General features: G+C 36.6%; 1 protein-coding gene across 1 annotated transcript in view; it reads left to right on the forward strand.

Annotated features, from left to right (window-relative positions):
• The window catches only part of DNAH6 (dynein axonemal heavy chain 6), a 207,358-nt gene that overhangs the window by 54,248 nt on the left and 134,637 nt on the right, over positions 1 to 18,473 (forward strand). Inside the window, 7 exon segments of the mRNA XM_034659452.1 lie at positions 488 to 739; positions 3,768 to 3,842; positions 3,844 to 3,897; positions 7,106 to 7,219; positions 9,434 to 9,577; positions 17,279 to 17,491; positions 18,173 to 18,265. Coding sequence (XP_034515343.1) covers positions 488 to 739; positions 3,768 to 3,842; positions 3,844 to 3,897; positions 7,106 to 7,219; positions 9,434 to 9,577; positions 17,279 to 17,491; positions 18,173 to 18,265 — 945 coding nt within the window.

The raw sequence follows: 18,473 nt of genomic DNA on the forward strand, positions 1-18,473 counted from the left end.
TCAACTTTTGGTTGAAAGGAACAAAACTCGCATAGTTAGCTTAGAAAGATGAGAAGATTTATTCTAAGTTTGCAGAGTTATCTTCTGTAATCCAAAGGCATGCATAGAGCCTAGCCTTTGAAAAGGACAGGAACTAGGAACTAGAGCAGCACAGGTAAACCAAAAAGGCCTCTCTTTCCATTTCTCATCTCTGCTTCTCTCAGAACATTGACGCTGAAAGGGTGGGCCCACACCGGCAGCATCAGTATCACCAGGAACTCCAGAAGTGCATATTCTTGGGCTCCACCCTGGATCTTCTGAATCAGAAAATTAGGGAAGGGGCTCACCAATCTGTGTTTTAACAAGTTTTCCAAGGTGACTGTGATTCCCGAGCTAAGGATTGGGAATCATTTCTCTGAAAGCCTCTGTGCAGGGACGCCTGGGACAACACTGAAAGGGACTAATCAGACTCTGATATATTTAACAAGCAACCAATGTTTCTATTTAGATTGAAAGCCTTGAAGATGAAGGGAATGTAGTGATTCAAATGTATAAGCTCATTGAACAATATCAGGTCCCCACACCTCCGGAAGACTTCGCTGTTTTTGCTACTATGAAGCCGTCCATCATTGCAGTTCGAAATGCCATCGATAAATCTGTGGGTGACCGAGAAACAAGGATTAAGCAATTTTCTCAGCATTTGGGTAGAGATCTTGAAGACCTAACCAATGAAGTGAATGAAGTAAAGCTACAAGCACAGGTAAGGCAAAGCAGGATTTAAAAAAAATAATAATCAGTGTAAAATTGGACTATTATATTTTAATTAAGCTATTTCAGGATCATAGTTCATTTTAATCTGAATTAACTTCCATTTTTGTGGTTTCATTCCGATCAATTGATGGTATCTTTGAGCTGCTATTTAAAACCGAACATGTTTCTGAACCTCTAAGTACTGAATAAATTCCAGGCCATTACANAAAAAAAAATAATAGTGTAAAATTGGACTATTATATTTTAATTAAGCTATTTCAGGACCATAGTTCATTTTAATCTGACTTAACTTCCATTTTTGTGGTTTCATTCCGATCAATTGATGGTGTCTTTGAGCTGCTATTTAAAACCGAACATGTTTCTGAACCTCTAAGTACTGAATAAATTCCAGGCCATTACAAGTAAAGCATGTGTAATATTTTCTTTCTCCTGACNAAGTAAAGCATGTGTAATATTTTCTTTCTCCTGACTTATATTTATTATTTTGAAATGAGTGCTTTTATAACTTTTTAACATATTTTGTAGCTATTGTCACATTTTAAAAATTTGCTTAGGTACATATTAGAACATTCCCATTTAGGAGGAAGCAGAGTATACATTGATAAACGATAATGAAGAATATTTGGTTAACTTGCACCGATTTTACTATACAAAAGATACAGGGAAATTTTTAAAGAATTTAGAAGAGATAGCTGGGTGATTCTTAACAGAAACATACGTGAAAATGTAATTTTGTAATGATCTACTATTTTATTATTAACAACTAAATCTGATAACAGAAATATAAAACCATATAAAATTATAATCAAGTCAGAAATATTGGGAACATTTCAATGTCCATCAACAGAGAATGAATAAAATGTGTTAGGGTACATTTGCTCAAAGGAATACAATGTAGACATTAAAGATTACAATATATGTTTATACATATTGACATGGAAACATAAAAGTAGCTAACATTTATTGTGTACTTACTACGTGTCAAGTACTGTTCTAAGGACTTCATATTGTTTTTATTTTTATATTGAAATATTTTTGTATTTTTCACCCCAAAAAAACTGTACATAACTGTAATCACTTTACAGCTTCATGAATTATCAGAAAATGAGCACACCCAAGTATCCATTGCTCGTGTCAAGAATATAACATTACTGTTACCTTTAGGATTCTCTCAAATCACTGGCCCTTTCTTCCTCCCCAAAGGAAGCCACTACCCTGGATTCTAATGCTATAAATCAGTTTTGCTTGTTTATGAACTTCAATTAAATAGAATCATACAGTATGCCCTTTATTTGATTTTGTTACTTTCCTGAGATTCACCCATGATGCTGTGAGTGGAGATGAATAATGCTTCTTGGAACCTTTGTATATATGTTTGCATGGTTTAACTCATTTAATGCTCAGAACACCTATGAGATTTTATTATTCATATTTTATAGAGAAGAAAACAAAGGGACAGGGAGGTTAAGTAACACAGGGTCACAAATTTAATAAATGGAAGAACCAGGATTCAAGCTTAGGCAGTCTGCTTCCAATGGTTGATAATCTGCTATTAACTATATACATGTATGTGGATTGCTAGAGAGAGCAAAGTGCCAGCAAGTGCTTCATGTGTCATCATGCATTGTAAAAAGCATGATGCACACACAGAGAAATGACAGCAGAGGCTCTCTTCAGCAAGTGCTTCTTCCATAGAGGGGTGGAATGAATTCATTATCACTCCTGAGCAAAATACTGTAACCTCATTATTTCTATAAATGATACCACCTTGCTGTCAAGACCTCTATTCCTGATGATGGAGGGAGTTGGAGAAAAAAAACCTTGGTGTGACAAGTAATGATAACACAATTTATTTCAGTTTGGAATGTCTATTTCATTCTAGCTTGGTCTCTTTCTGATAGATTTTAATTCGATTCAAAATGCCTATTGAGCATTTCTTCACCCCTGCCACCATCATCTCCGACCTCTTGCCCCATAAGTGGAGATCTGCATTTCCTCCTGGTGGATGGAGGGAAGGTGCATCCAGTCCTCTCACTGTCCTGTGGACCATAGGACTTCTAGTGCAGTTTGGTTGGGCTGAGCCTGGTTGTCCCAAGAAGCTGTTACCTGAAGGTCCTTCTTGATTCTTTGGGTACCATGTTGGCCCCTGCTGCTGTAATCCATCATTTCTGCCATAGTGTACAATTCTCAAGTGATCTGTGGCCTCCTCATCCTAATCTCAGACTCCTTCTAGTCCTCCAGTCCTTGCAGCAGTTCCCATTGCCAGAATCAAGGTACATGAAAACTTCATATCCACCAGGTACCACACCAAGCTACGAAGGCACCAGAGTGTAAACACAAAACCCTTCTGCCTAGACACTTCCCTTAGCTTTTTCTAGAACATGTTGTCATTTTGAATGCAGTACCATGACAATCAGAGATTATCCTCCCAAGCTGTGGTTATAATAGTTCTCAGATTCTTCCAGTTTCTCAGATTCTCCCAAAACTAGTTAGGTGTTCCTTCTTTGCTCCTGAACCTTTCCATTCCCATTCATTGGGTAGGATTTCAACCTCAACAGGTCAGCCAGAAAAACGGATGTCTGACCACTTATTCCTTGTCTTCTCTCTTCCTACCTCTCAGAAATCAAAGGGCTTCCTATTTCCATGAATGTACAATGAGAATTTCCCTTATATCATGTCCTCTTCCTTCTCTTCCCTATTGCACACTCCTCTCCTTACCTGAAGCCATGTTGGTTGAGGAAGTGTAGGGAATGAAAGTAGATGGGAGGAAATATATCAGGTACTACTAAAAAACAATGTTGTCCCCATGAGGCTTCTTTATTTATTTCTGTACTTTTTTACAAAGTATATCCATTGCTTTAAAATGCAAGACAAGTAACCATTTTACCATTTTCTAAAAATCAAAGTGAAAAGAGAATTAGAAAAATATTTTTTGAAAATTTTTATGAATTCACTTAATTTAATGGTCAACATCAAAAAGCAGGAATGACTAATCAAAAATTATCTTAATTTTCCAGGATCCACAGATTTTAGATATTACTGCTGACCAGGACAAAATAAAGCTTACGTTGAGTGAGCTACAGGTAGTTCTAGATGAATCTTCAAAAGCGTGCGTTTCAGTATAAATCCTATCAGAAGAATTTTAAGGTAAGGACAGCTCTACACATCTGTTTTTAAAACATATGCATAGAGGGGCGCCTGGGTGGCACAGCGGTTGAGCGTCTGCCTTCGGCTCAGGGCGTGATCCCGGCGTTATGGGATCGAGCCCCACATCAGGCTCCTGCGCTATGAGCCTGCTTCTTCCTCTCCCACTCCCCCTGCGTGTGTTCCCTCTCTCGCTGGCTGTCTCTCTTTCTGTCGAATAAATAAAAATAAAAAATCTTTAAAAAAAAAAACCATATGCATAGAAATGGCATTGAGGCACAACCACCCTCAACACTGTGGCTCTAACGTTCAATGTTTGGACACCTCTATGTGCTAGTCATTGTGCCAGAATGGTCTGAAATGCAAATATGACGTGTTCTCTGCCTTTGAAGTGTTTAAAGATTAGTACACATAAGAGACAAAATCTCTTTCTTAATAAAAAAATAGTGATGAATTATAGATAAACCCTAAGACCAGGGACTGCACTTTCTATGTTAAAATATATATGTGGAGTTTTTAACATGGTCAATTAAAGCTCCTCTAGTCTTTCTTAAATAATATTCAGGCTTCTTTTACATTCCTGTGTGTGTTATGATTCCATGAATATTGCCTAATTTGCCCTGGTTTGATGTGCCAATTTGGTGAAAGAAAATAATTTGACTAAACCAGGGGATAGATGGATCCCAAAAAAAAGTAGGTTTCAATGTGGCTCCAAAAAATGAAGAGAAATGAGTAAGAGCTTTAAGTGCTCTGAACAGTTATTAAAGAGACCAAAGAGAAAAGAGAATAGCAAAGAAGAGATTCCTAGGGTCAAACCCAGGGAGCCACCAGCAATGAGAGGTATTGTTTGTCTCCCCAGCAGCCTTGGAGGAATGCCTGGACCTCACATGGGAATGTACCTCTCTATTCCAGAGCCCCAAATGGATGGCCAGAAAGCGATCTGAGGAGCTGTCCACTCCAGAGCCCAGGGCTTGGTGGGGGCAATCTGGAAAATAATGAATGTGACTCTAGATGATGTCACTGGTACGGTACTTGAGATTTGTGCATTGGAGAACTAGGGTTCAAAGTCGTTCCCAGGTTGAGTTAACTGACGTACAAGATTAAATAGTTTGCAGTAGGAAGTGAGGTATTGAGGATAAATTGCTTGATAAAAAGTTATAACAGGTAGGCACTTCTTGGGTCAGAAAGGATAGCACTGCTTGAGTCAGAGCCTGAAATAAAAGTATGTCCCCTTCTTTCCACACTCTTATCTATATTTGATTAATTCTTCTTTCATGATCAACTCATCTACCCTTCCTTCTCTCAGTCATTTGGGGAATAGGAGTGAAGACCTAACTGGCCTAGGAAATTACTTCTAATTCTTAATGAAGAAAAGGTTAGATCCCTAATGTCAAGGTGATGCTGACCTCCTAAAATGACTTTGGAAGTATTCTCACCTCTTCAATTTGGGGGGGAAAAGTTTGAGAAGGATTGGCATTAATTCTTTAAATGTTTGGTAGATTTCACCAGTAAAGCCATCTGCTCCTGGAGCCATCTACTTTTGGACTCTTCTGTGTTGAGTGGTTTTGATTATTGGTTCAATCTCCTTATTTGTTATTGGTCTGTTTAGATTTTCTATTTCTTCCTGATTCAGTCTTGGAGGTTATATGTTTCTAGGAATTTATCCATTTCTTTTAAGTGATGTAATTTAATTGTTGGCATATAACTATTCATAGTTGTCTTTTACAATCCTTTATATTTCTGTGGTATCTGGTATAAAGTTTCCTCTGATTTTATTTACTTAAGTCTTCTCTTTTTTTCTCCATCTAGCTAAATGTTTGTCTATTTTGTTTATCTTTTTTGAAAAACCAGCTCTTAATTTCATTGATCTTTTCCTTTTTTCTGGTCTCTAATTTATTTCCACTCAGATCTTTTTTTTTTTTTAAGATTTTATTTATTTAGTTGACACAGAGAGAGACAGGGTGAGAGAGGGAACACAAGCAGGGGGAGCGGGAGAGGGAGAAGCAGGCTTCCCGCCAAGCAGGGAGCCCAGTGCGGGGCTCGATTCCAGGACCCTGGGATCGTGATCTGAGCCGAAGGGAAACGCTTAATGACTGAGCCACCCAGGCACCCCTATTTCCATTCTGATTTTAATTTCCTTCCTTCTGCTAATCTTGGTCTTAGTTTGTCCTTTTTCAACTTCCTTGATGTGTAAAATTGTTTGAGATCTTCCTGGTTTTTTTTTTTTAATATAAGCATTTATTACTATAAACTTCCCTCTCAAAACTGCTTTTGCAGCATCCCATAGGTTTTGGCATGCTGTGTTTTCATTTGTTTCAAGTATTTTTTTAAATTTCCCTTTGATTTCACCTTTAACCCACTGGTTGTTCAGGAGTGTTTAGTTTCCACATGCTTGTAAGTTTTCCAGCTCTCCTCTTGTTGATTTCTAATTTCAAACCATTCTGATTGAAGAAGATACTTGGTATGATTTTAATCTTAAATTTTCTAAGACTTGTTTTGTAGCCTATCATATGATCTATCCTGGGGAATGTTCTGTGTGCCCTTAGAGGGAATGTGTATTCAGCTGCTGTTGGATGGAATGTTCAAAGCCCTAGCTTATCACAAGGCTCACAATTTCTGTGCAAACAACCCTCCTGGGGGTTTGTTCACTTCTAAGCCAAGGCAGTTTTAAAATGCTTCTATGAAAACAGCTTCTTCAGATTTTCTTGCAGTCTTTCTTTCTACAAGGTTCATATACAGCCCAGGGGGTTAGAAAGAGGTAGAAACCAGGCTGTTCTTTCCGTGTTAAATCTCCCCATCCCTCCACCAGCTACTGCACAGACATCTCCCTCTTCTGCCATCTAAATATATGCCCCAGAGGAAATGAGTACCTCTGAAAACTCATTTGTTTTCCTTAAAAAGGCCAGGCATGTATGATCCAACTTGAAGAAGAATGCTTCTGGTACTCATTATATTTATGTCTTTGCTGAACATTTAAATTCTAAGGAAATATAAAGAGTTATAAATTTTCAGTCAAGTGGAAATTTGAATATACATAGGGTTTATGATTTACTTTTTTCATTTGTGTCTATCTCTTCTTTTCTTTCCCCATTTAGGACCCATCCATATTCTGCTAAGTAGTCACTGTATCAAGAATTACTAATAGGAAGATAACATAAGACCTTTATATCTGAAAACTAAAGACTGCATTTTGCTTATTATATTTTTAAAGGTAGAAGTATCGAAGTTTGAAACTCTGGAAGAAGTTAGTGCTGAATTGAAGCTCAAACAATTGCTCTGGGATTCTTTATCTGAATGGGATCACCTTCAACAAGAATGGTTAAAGGTAAAACAAAACAAAACAAAACAGAAGAGCCTCTCGATCCCAAAATGATTTTTTATTAACTAAACTTAATACCCTAATAATAGGAATTATTTTTAACCATCTGGAGTAGTCTTAATTCAGTAAAATATGCAATGTTATAATTTTATGGGAACTGTTAGCTTTCCAGTGAAATGCGCAAAGTTCTTTCCGTCGCTATATACCACAGAGCAGAATGCATTCTTGTAAGGCAGGCTTCTTGGGTCCTCCATTTAAGAAGGCTAGATGAAGGAAGCATCAAAAGACCTCACTGCATGATGTTTAACTGCTTGGGGCTTCTGAATACAGTGCTGTCGTGATATCTACACCCAAGTGTTCTTGAAGATTGTAGGATTTTATTTGTAATCTAAACACTTCAGATTTCTGTGAACTTAGGTTTCAGTTCTTGTTTTGAAAAAAATGGAAGCCATTTTGTTCACTGTGATAGAATAGAATCAGCGTAATGCGATCTAGGATCTTCCCTTAAGAGCTCAACAGTAAATTACCTTAATTAGGGGGCCAAGGACCAACAGCCACCATAGAATATGGTTTCTAGGATCTACTTTATGTTCAGTCCCTGATGAGCATCAACCCTTTAGAAGGCAGAATAGATAGATGATCACCTCTTCTTTCAAGTGTGATATGGACATGTCAGAAATACCATCAACTTTACAAATATTGTTTTACACTTGCTCATTCAGCCTACTTGTGCTAATAACTGTAATTAGAAGTCACATGTCTGGTTTAAACACCAGTGACACAAAATGTTTCCCAGATAATGTTCTAAGTGCTGGGTATACCACTAGGGACTAAAAACGACAAAGTCCAGGGGCTCCTGGGTGGCTCAGTCATTAAGCATCTGCCTTCAGCTCAGGGCGTGATCCTGGGGTCCTGGGATCGAGCCCCTCATCAGGCTCCTCCGCTGGGAGCCTGCTTCTTCCTCTCCTACTCTCCTTGCTTGTGTTCCCTCTCTCGCTGGCTGTCTCTCTCTCTCTGTCCAATAAATAAATAAAATCTTTTAAAAAAATAATAGTAAAAATAAAAAATAAAAATGACGAAGTCCAAACCTCACAGAACTTACCTGTTGGAGAGGAAAACAGGAAACAAATATATGCTATAACATCAAAGGATTGTAAGTGCTCTTGTATGACTCCTTTGTCACTTATCTCAGAAGTAGAAAAGGCTCCTGAGGTGTAAAGAAAAAGCTTAGAGAGTTTTCTGATTACCACTGTAGCTTAGAACAGAAGCTTCCAAAATGAGATGATTTCATCACAGGAAACATGCAAAAAGACCCATTAGGGGACAGAAAGGAAATGTTGAACATAGAAAGAAAAAATGAAAAAAAGAAAAATGAAGGTTTATAACTACACATAACACATTTGTTTTAGGTATACCATGTAACAATTGAATATTTGTGTGTATTATGAAACAATCACCACAGTAAGTCTAGTTAACATCCATTGTCACATATAATTATGAAATTTTTTTCCTGTGATGAGAACTTTTAAGATCTGTTCTCTTAGCAACTTTCAGATATGCAATACAGTATTGCTAACTATAGTCACCATGCTGTACATTATACCCCCATGATCTATTTATTTTATAACTAGATGTTTATATCTTCTTACTCCTTCACCCATTTCACCCACTTCCCAGCCCTACCTTTGGCAACCACCAGTCTGTTCTCTGTATCTGCATGTTTTCTCTCCTTTCATTTTGTTTTGTTTTGTTTTAGATTGCACATGTAAGCGAGATCATACAGTATTTGTCTTTCTTTGTTTATAGAACTGAAAAATATATTTATAGATACATGTATATATTGGGGTACATCTTTAAATCATTTATATTAAAGGGGTACATAATCAAATAATAGGAGACAACTGGATTAGAAAGTTCTAGTAAGCAAGGGTAAGAAGTAGCTATTTGTCTCCTTCCGGGACTTGGCCCTCAGGAATAAATTACAGGGATTGCAATACTACGTTTGATGATGTGGGAGACAAGAACATGAAAGGAATAAGCAAGTGATGCCTGATACACTATTAGCAATCTTAATAAGTAAAGCCATTTCCAGAAGCAGAGAGTTGACTTGGATTTACAATTCAACTACTGGAAAATCTGAGTAAAATAAAAAAATTTTACTATTTCAAGATTGCCTTTATCATTTGTCTTAATTTTTTTTTCTCTTCCTAATTTTTATAGTCCAAGTTTGACTGCCTGGATCCAGAATTCCTAAATAGTCAAGTTTCTAAATACGCCAAATTTGTGACTCAGTTGGAAAAAGGCTTGCCACCCAACAGTGTAGTTCCCCAGCTAAAACATAAGGTGGAAAAAATGAAAGAAAAGGTAAGTTCAGTAGAAATTATTTCAAAAACTCCAGTCCATTACTGCTTGATGCTAATGAGACTAAAGTCAGGAATTCTTCCGTGTTTAAATTAGTCAGCTTTGCAGAGAAAAAAGAAAGAATAGACAAATTCAGTTTTTTCAAAGGCAGACTGCATCCCTGTCATCAACCGGCCAAATCATGCAACTGAATACCTTGGTTCAAGGGGCATTCAGAGTAAGAGTTTCCTAAGTGGTAAGGAGCTTAGTGCAGGAATGGGTTGTAGGTGTGCTAAGATACTGATCCACCAGCCCTTAGACAGCCAGATGAGGCTAGTACAGCCTTGTGCATTCATACCACTGCACCAAATGAATAAGCCATTTTCCAGATGTGCCATGACTTGACTGTCGGGAAGCCCAGCAGTAGGTGTGTGAGGCTGACTCTTTGAAACCTGTCGCTCTTGAACCAGTACTTGAAATGGGAATGAAAAGGGTTATGACTTTATCCTTTCAAGCAGTTTTAGTTTTTTTAAAAAGATGAGATAAAGGACTAAAAGAAGACATGGGTAGGAAAAGTAGGCAAAACTTTAGGCACAACAAGAAGAGCATTTTTGCAGTTTCTCCCTCTTTAGTTTTTTAATATCTAGTCAAAATACTCCCTGAAGTTTCTTATGTCAGCCTCTTTCTTCTTCATTTGCCCTTCGTGTGGTTGTATCATATGATTGTAAACAAATTTGTCACAGTCTTTGTTCATCTTGCATTCCTTCGGAGTTCTGGTTGATTTTTTTAAAAACTTGCATATAGTAAACATCATTTTTTGGGGTATACAGTTCTGTGGGTTTTTAGAAAGGGGTAGAGTCATTTATAAAACAAAAGTACCAAACAGAATAGTTCCATCACCCCCAAATTCCCATACGCTGTTCTTTGTAGTCAGCCAACCCCAGGCAATCCCTGGCCTGTTTTCTATCCCTAAAGTTCTTCACTTTATATGTTATATAAATGAAATTATACAAGATGCAGCCTTTTGGGTCTGGCAGGGTTCACCTAGAAAAATACATTTAAAATACATCCAGGTACTTCTCTTCAGAATATATAACATACTCTTCTAACTCAAAAATAAAAAGAGAAATAACCCTTTAAAATGGGCAAAGGATTTGAACAGACAAGTCCCCAAAGAAGACACGTGAAAAGAGGCTGAATGTCATTAGCCATCAGGGAAAGGAAAATCAAAGCCACAATGAGCTACCAGTCCAGACCCACCAGAATGGCTATGATCAAAAGGATAGATTATATAATAAGTGTCAGTAAGGATCTGGAGCAATTGGAACCCTCATATGTTGCTGGTGGGATTATAAAGTGGAATAGCTTCTTTGGAAAACAGTTTGGCAGTTTCTCAAAAAGCATTCCACTCCTAGACATATGTCTAAGAGAATTGAAAACATATGTGTACACAAACACTTGTATATGAATGTTCATAGCGGCATTATTCATAATAACCAAGAGTGGAAAAACCCCAGATGTCCATCAACTAATGAATAAATCAACAAAATGTAATATATCTATATTGTAATGTAACATATCTAATGAAATATTATTCAGCAATAAAAAGGAATGAAGTTTTGATACATGCTGCAGCATAGATGAACCCTGAAAATGTTATACCAAGTGAAAGAAGCCAGTCACAGAAAGACTACATAGCATATGGTGTCATAGATATGAAATGTCTAGAATAGAGAAATCCATAGAGAGAGAAAGTAGATTAGTGGTTACTGGGCACTGTGGAGGAGGAGAAATGGGTGATGAAATCTAATGGGTATGGGGTCATTAGATAGTGATAGGTAATTCATAGTGATAGTTCTAAAATTAGATAGTGGTGATAGTTGCACATCTCTGAGAACTGGAATATTTAAAAAAAGAGATTCTTACAAAACAGATGAACATAGGGGAAGGGTAGAAAAAATAAAATAAGACAAAATCAGAGAGGGAGACAAACCATAAGAGACTCTTAACTATAGGGAGCAAACTGAGGCTTGCTGAAGGGGGTGGGGGGGATGGGGTGATTTGGTGATGGGCACTAAAGAGGGCAGGTGATATAATGAGCACTGGGTGTTATATGCAACTGATGAGTCACTAAATTCTACCTCTGCAACTAATAATACATGATATGTTAATTGAATTGAATTGCAATACAATATTTTTTTTAAAAAAAGATTCTTCCATGTTGTAGGTGAATCAATAGTTTGTTAATCTTTATTGCCGAGTAATAATTCCATTATATAGATTATCACCGTTGGTTTTTCCATTCACCTGCTGAAAGACATTTGGGTTGTGACCAGTTTTATAGCGATTAGTAATAAGCTGCTCTCAACAGTCGTGTGCAGCTTTTTGAGTGAACATGACTTTTTAATTCACCTGGGTAGATAACTAGGAGTGGGGTTACTAGGTGTCATGGTAAGTATATAAGAAACTCGCCTGTTTTTCGAAGGACTGTAACATTTTGCCTTCCCACGGGCAACGTGTGAGAATTCTAGCTGTTCCTCATCCTCCCAGCACTCCTTATTGTTCCGGAGGCTTTTCGTGTGGTTTGATTTGGTTTTCATTTTAGTCACTCGAGTAAATGTATAGAAGTATCTCACGGCAGACACCTTTGCATTTTTCCAGTGACTAATCATGTGGAGTATATTTTAAATGTCTTTTTTCCATCCTTTTATCTTCTTTGCTGAAATGTCTGTTTGGCTCTTTGCCCAATTTTTAATTGGGTTGCTTGTTTTGTTATTATTGCATTTTAAGAGTTCTTTTTGTAATCTGGATCCAACTCCTTTTTCAAATATGTAACCTGAAAATATTTTTTCCCAGTCAGTGGCTTGTCTCTTCAGTCCCTTACCAGTGACTTTCAGAGTGCAAACAGTTTTAATTTGAATAAAGTTCAATTTACATTCTTTGCTTTTTTGGATTATCTTTTTAGTATAGCATCTAAAAATGTTTTGCTAAATTTAAGGGTCACACAGATTTTCTCCTCTATTTGCCTCTAGAAGTTTCATAGTTTTGCTTTTTTTACATTAAGGTTTATGAATTATTTTGAGTTATTTTGCATAAAATATGAGAGATGTGTCAAGATGTACCTTTTTTACATAGGGATATCCACTCGATGCCCCACCATTATTTGAAAAGACTATCCTTTCTCCATTGAACTGTCCTTGCACCTTTGCTAGAAGCCAGCTGACTACATTTTTTATTTTATTTATTTATTTTAAAGATTTTATTTATTTATTTATTTGACAGAGAGGCAGCAAGAGAGGGAACACAAGCAGGGGGAATGGGAGAGGGAGAAGCAGGCTTCCCGCTGAGCAGGGAGCCGGATGCCTGGCTTGATCCAGAACGCTGGGATCATGACCTGAGCTGAAGGCAGAAGCTTTACAATTGAGCCATCCAGGCGCCCCTGACTATATTTTTTAGTCTAATTCTGCACTCTATTTTGTTTTGTTGTTCTTTCACCAATACTGCACTGTTTTGGTAACTATACCTAGTAAGTCTTAAAATCAGGTAGGTGTAAGTCCTCCAAATTTGTTTTTTTTTTTCACAGTCATTTTGTCTATTTTAATTCCTTTATCTTTCCATATAAATCTTAGAATTAAGTTGTCGATATGTAGAAAATATTGCCAGGAATTTTTGAAGGATTGTATTGAATGTATAAATCAATTTGGAGAGAGCTGACATCTTAACCAGATGGAGTTTTCTAGCCTGTTACCAGCATATCTCTTCATTTAGTTAAGTCTTCCTTTATTTTTTTCTTGGAAGTTTTCTAGTCCCAATACACAGATTCTGCATGTATTTTGTTAGTATTATAATTAAATATTTTTTGTAATCCTAAATAATATTGTTGTTGTTGTTGTTTTAAGATTTTATTTATTTGTCAGAGAGAGAGAGCATGCATGAAGCAGGCTCCCTGTAAGGAGCCCGATGTGGGACTTGATCCCAGGGCCCTGGGATCATGACCTGAGCTGAAGGCAGATGCTCAATTGACTGAGCCACCCAGCCATCCCAGTAATATTGCTTTTAATTCCAAATTCCAATTGTTCATTGCTGTTATATAGCAGAATACTATTGAATAGTATTAACCTTTGTATATTGATCTTATGTCCTGTGATCTTACTAAATTCAGTTTTTAATTTTAGGGGCTTTTTTTGTACATTAAAATGAGTTGGGAAGGGTTCCTTCCTCTTCTGTTTTCTGGAGGAAATAGTATAGAATTAGTATTATTTCTTCTTTAAGTGTTTAGTAAAATTTACTGGTGAAGCCATTTCAGCCTGAAGTCTTTTTTGGAAGGCTTTTAACTACAAATTGAATTTCTTTAATACATATTGTATCATTCAGGTATCTATTTCTTCTTGAGGGGGTTTTATAGTATATTTTTCAAGGTAATGGTCCATTTCATCCAAATTGTTGGATTTATAGACATAGAGTTGATCATAATATTTCTTTATTATCCTTTAAAAGTTTGTGGGATCTGGGGCACCTGTGTGGCTCAGTCAGTTAAGCATCCGACTCTTGGTTTCAGCTCAGGTCATGATCTCATGAGTTGTGGGACCCGAGCCCTTGTTGGACTCTGCTTTCAGCAGGGAGTCTTCCTCAACCACTCCCCCACCTCTCCCTCTCCGTCTCTCTCTCACTTTAAAATAAATAAATAAATAAATAAATAAATAAATAAATAAATAAATAAATAAAACTTTTTTTAAAAAAGTATGTGAGATCAGAAGTGGTGTCCTCTTTTTCACTGTGGATGTTGGTAATTTCTGTCTTTCTGTATAGATTTATCTGTTCCCTGCCTGCTTATCTATCTGTAATCCAACCATCCATTCAGTTGTTTATTTATGTCAATATGAACTCACGGATATTTATTTTATAATTTGGATTATAATGCAATAGTACATTATTTATTGTTTGCTTAAATCATTGCAACTTTGGCTATTGAGAGCTCTCTCAGTTGACTTCTGTGTCCCTTTTATGTACCTCATCATTTTGGGTTTTTTGTATTTTACCTTTACATATACTATATACACAACATATTACTACTATTTTTATTTTATATAATCATCTTTCAGGACAATCAAAATAGGAAACAAAATGAAATTTATTTTGCCTTTATTCTATTTCTAGTGTTCTTCATTTCTTGTATGGATCTAAGATTCTGACTCATAGCCTGAAGAACTTCCTTTAATATTGCTTATTGAGTAGGTATGCTAACAATGAATTCCCTAAATTTTTGTTTTGAGAAAGTCTTTATCCTTTATTTTGAATGATAATTTAAATGATAATATAAACCTATCATTCTGAATCAACAGGCTTTGTTTTTTCTTTCAGCAATTTAAAAATTATCCTTTCATCACTTTCTTGCTTGCATGGTTTCTAACAAGAAATCTGCTATAGTGCTTCTCCCTGTTCTTCTGTAGATAATAATGTTTTTTTTGGTTGGGCTGCCTTCAAGATTATTTCTTTTTCTTCATTTTTGTCAGTTGATAATGTGATATACCCAGGTGTGTGTTGTTGTTGTTTACAGTTTGTATTTATCCCATTTAGTGTTCTCTGAGTTTCTTGGATCTGTGGTTTGGTGTCTGTCTTTAATTTTGGGGGGAAAAAAACAAAACAAAAACAGCCATTATGTTATTCTTTGAGATTTCTATTGCATATTTTAGACCATTTGATATTGTTCTAGAGCTCTTGGACACTCTGTGGTTTTGGTTTTTGGTTTTTGGTTGTTTTGGATTTTTTACCACTTTTTTTTTCTCATGTGTCCGTGTGAAGAATTTCTACCTGCTTATCTTTCAGTTCACAGATTCCTTGGCTGTGTCAAGCTCATCAAAGACATTCTTTATCTCTCTTGCTATCTTCTTCCATTCTAACATTTATTTAATTCTTAGTTATAGCTTCCATCTTTCTTTCTTTTTTTTTGTAAAGATTTTATTTATTTGTCAGAGAGACAGAAAGAGCACAAGCAGGGGGAGCATCAGGCAGAGGTAGAAGGCTCCCTGCTGAGCAAGGAGCCTGATACAGGACTTGATCCCAGGACCCCAGGATCATGACCTGAGCCGAAAGTAGACACTTAACAGACTGAACCACAGCCATCTTTCTATTGACATTTCCCACCTGGTCTTGTCTGTTGCCTACCTTTTCCATGAAAGCCATTACCATATTAATTACAATTATTTTGAATTCTCTGTTAATTTCAACATTGTGTGTCATATCTGAGTCTGGTTTTATTTTATTTTATTTTGTCTCTTGAATGTATGTTTATCTTATCTTTTTATACAGTTCTTACATTTTTATTGAAAGCCAGACATCTTATGTAGTACAGTAGATACTGAAGTAAATAATTGTTATGCCTGGAGATGAGCATGCCTTTCCTCCTACTTGGCTTTTTGTGTGGCATGTTATGTTAAATGTAGTAAGGAATTGGGCTAGATTTGAGGTTTGATGTTGCTATGGTTACCCTCAATATACTACAGCCTTTTGATACCTTGTGTTTTTGGTTTGGGCTCATTTGCCAAAGCTTATTTTTTCAATTTTTGCTTCTCCCTGACCTTGGGTCCTCCCTATGTATTGTCCCCAGAGAGAATCTGTCTCTTGCAGCTAATCAGTCTGTATTCTACTGTTATTTTTATTCAATATTTGTTAGCCTGGTGGGAGATGGGAGGAGGGGCATTCCATTTGTGTTCTGATTAAGCCTCTATCTTAGCAAGGCACTGTGTCCCTTGTTCTCAGACTGTTGACCTTCACTGGTATTCCTGCCTCCCCTCCAGCTGTTGTAATAAGCCTAGAATGTATTTCTTTCCCTCCCCCATGAGTAGAGCTTTTATTTTTCCAGTTCTGTTTCTCCCGGTATATACAGAAATCTACAATGGGTTATCACAACGCCTTAAAATGACAGTGTTTGCTGCTCATTTCCCTGACAGTAAGTTGTTTGTTCCACAGGGTAACTAAGAGAAATGGGTTGGTAGAGTTACAATAGTGGCTGCTATGTTCCTCCTCCCAGACAGCACCACAAGGTAGAATTTCTTAGGATTTTCCCCAATCTTCCCTGTGAACACCTCTATATTTGTAGTCCCGAGGGACTTCACACTCTCATGCTACCCTACACTCACTCTTTGGCGATTTATTTTTAAAATTTAGCTGANACTCACTCTGGCGATTTATTTTTAAAATTTAGCTGAATCTTCTTGCTAGCTTAAGTGGCAACCCAAGGCATCTTTCTAGGTAAGCAAATTCTCAGGTCCTGTTTTTTTTGCTGTGGAGAGATCTACAGTTACCAGTCTCTCCCCAAATTTTGAGTTAGTTGGTTGCCCTGCAACCTCAATTTTTTGATGGGCTCATTAATTTCTAGTTTGTCCAGAATTTTCTTTTTCTAAGAGCACAGGTGGTGTTCTTTCCAGTTCTCTACATTCCTGAATTGAAACCAGAAGCCTTGGGCTATGTTTTTAAGGTAGGGGAGGTGAGTGGGGGTGGGGGTGGAGTAATTGGGTGATGAGCATTAAGGAGAGCATTTGACATAATGAGCACTGGGTGGTGTATGCAACTGACGAATCACTGAATTCTACTACTGAAACTAATAATACACTATATGTTAACTTAAAAAAAAAAGGAGGAAGGAAGAAAGAAAGAAAGTTGTATATCTATAGTAAAAAAAAAAAGATAAAAAGCATGGTGCCTTTGAGAGTGTTTGCTTTCCAGCTTCCAGTTATCATTGACTTGAGGAACCCAACTTTGAAGGCAAGACATTGGGCAGCTATTGAACAAACAGTTGATGCCTCCCTAGTGGGCCTTGAAATTCCATTAACCCTGCAGAAGCTCTCTGAGTTGCGTGTTTTTGATTTTGGCCAAGAAATCCAGGACATTTCTGGACAGGCTTCTGGAGAAGCTGCCTTAGAAATAATTCTTAAAAAGGTAAATCTGAAAAATGTGTTCTGAAGATCAAGGAATGTAAAGGTTTTCATATTCATGAAGATCACCAACTTTTGATTTGTCTAGATGGGTTTTTCAACATTGCAGCTCTCACTCTCTCATTATCAGTCATCTTTCTGTTGTTTCCTTACATTTATTATCATTATTATCAGCAGCACTTTTATCAGTATCCTCTTTCTACTTAGTTTATAGCCCATTTTGATGACAACAAAGTTTGATATTTACATGCTTATATAAAAAAACACATTCCAAGGAAGATCTTTTATACCAAAATACATCATCTTTCAAACTACCAGAAAAAAGTAGCAGTGTGAAATGCTGCAAAAGACATTGAAGAGACTTTCTTACTTAGGCTACTTACCTCCTTACCCTAAAAATACACACATACCTACAAATCACCTGTGTAAAAAGAAATATTTAAAGCACAAAGTGGTAAGGGATAGACATTAACATATCACAAGTTATTCACATGTATTTATGTTCATCAATAAAATTTAGCATATCAGTATCCTTTAACCAAGAAGAGGATTTTAAGAATTTCAAAGGCAGTAAAGAGGAGAATGGGATAATTATGGAGTTTTCACTTATTTTATTCTACATGCATTTATTGAGTTCCTAAACAGAAATGAATTTAGGTATCCTAAGACTTGAATTATTTCTAAGGTGGAGGATTCTTGGAAAACAACCGAATTCATCGTTCTCCCTCATCGTGACTCCAAAGATGTGTTTATCCTGGGTGGTACAGATGACATACAGGTGGGCAACTGCGTTATTGAAAACCTATGATAAAGATTGGTCAGACCTACTTCTGAATCTTCTGCGGAAGATTATGATGAAGGAATGAAATATGAGAGTTACTAAATAAGAAAAAATCTAATTGGAAAGGCAAAATATCAATATGAATAATTGACAGGAATGCTTGTCCATGAAGTATTTAGCAAAGCAATAAAAACGGCATATGTAT

Source organism: Ailuropoda melanoleuca, chromosome 4 (genome assembly GCF_002007445.2).
Source record: "Ailuropoda melanoleuca isolate Jingjing chromosome 4, ASM200744v2, whole genome shotgun sequence".
Classification (NCBI taxonomy): domain Eukaryota; kingdom Metazoa; phylum Chordata; class Mammalia; order Carnivora; family Ursidae; genus Ailuropoda; species Ailuropoda melanoleuca.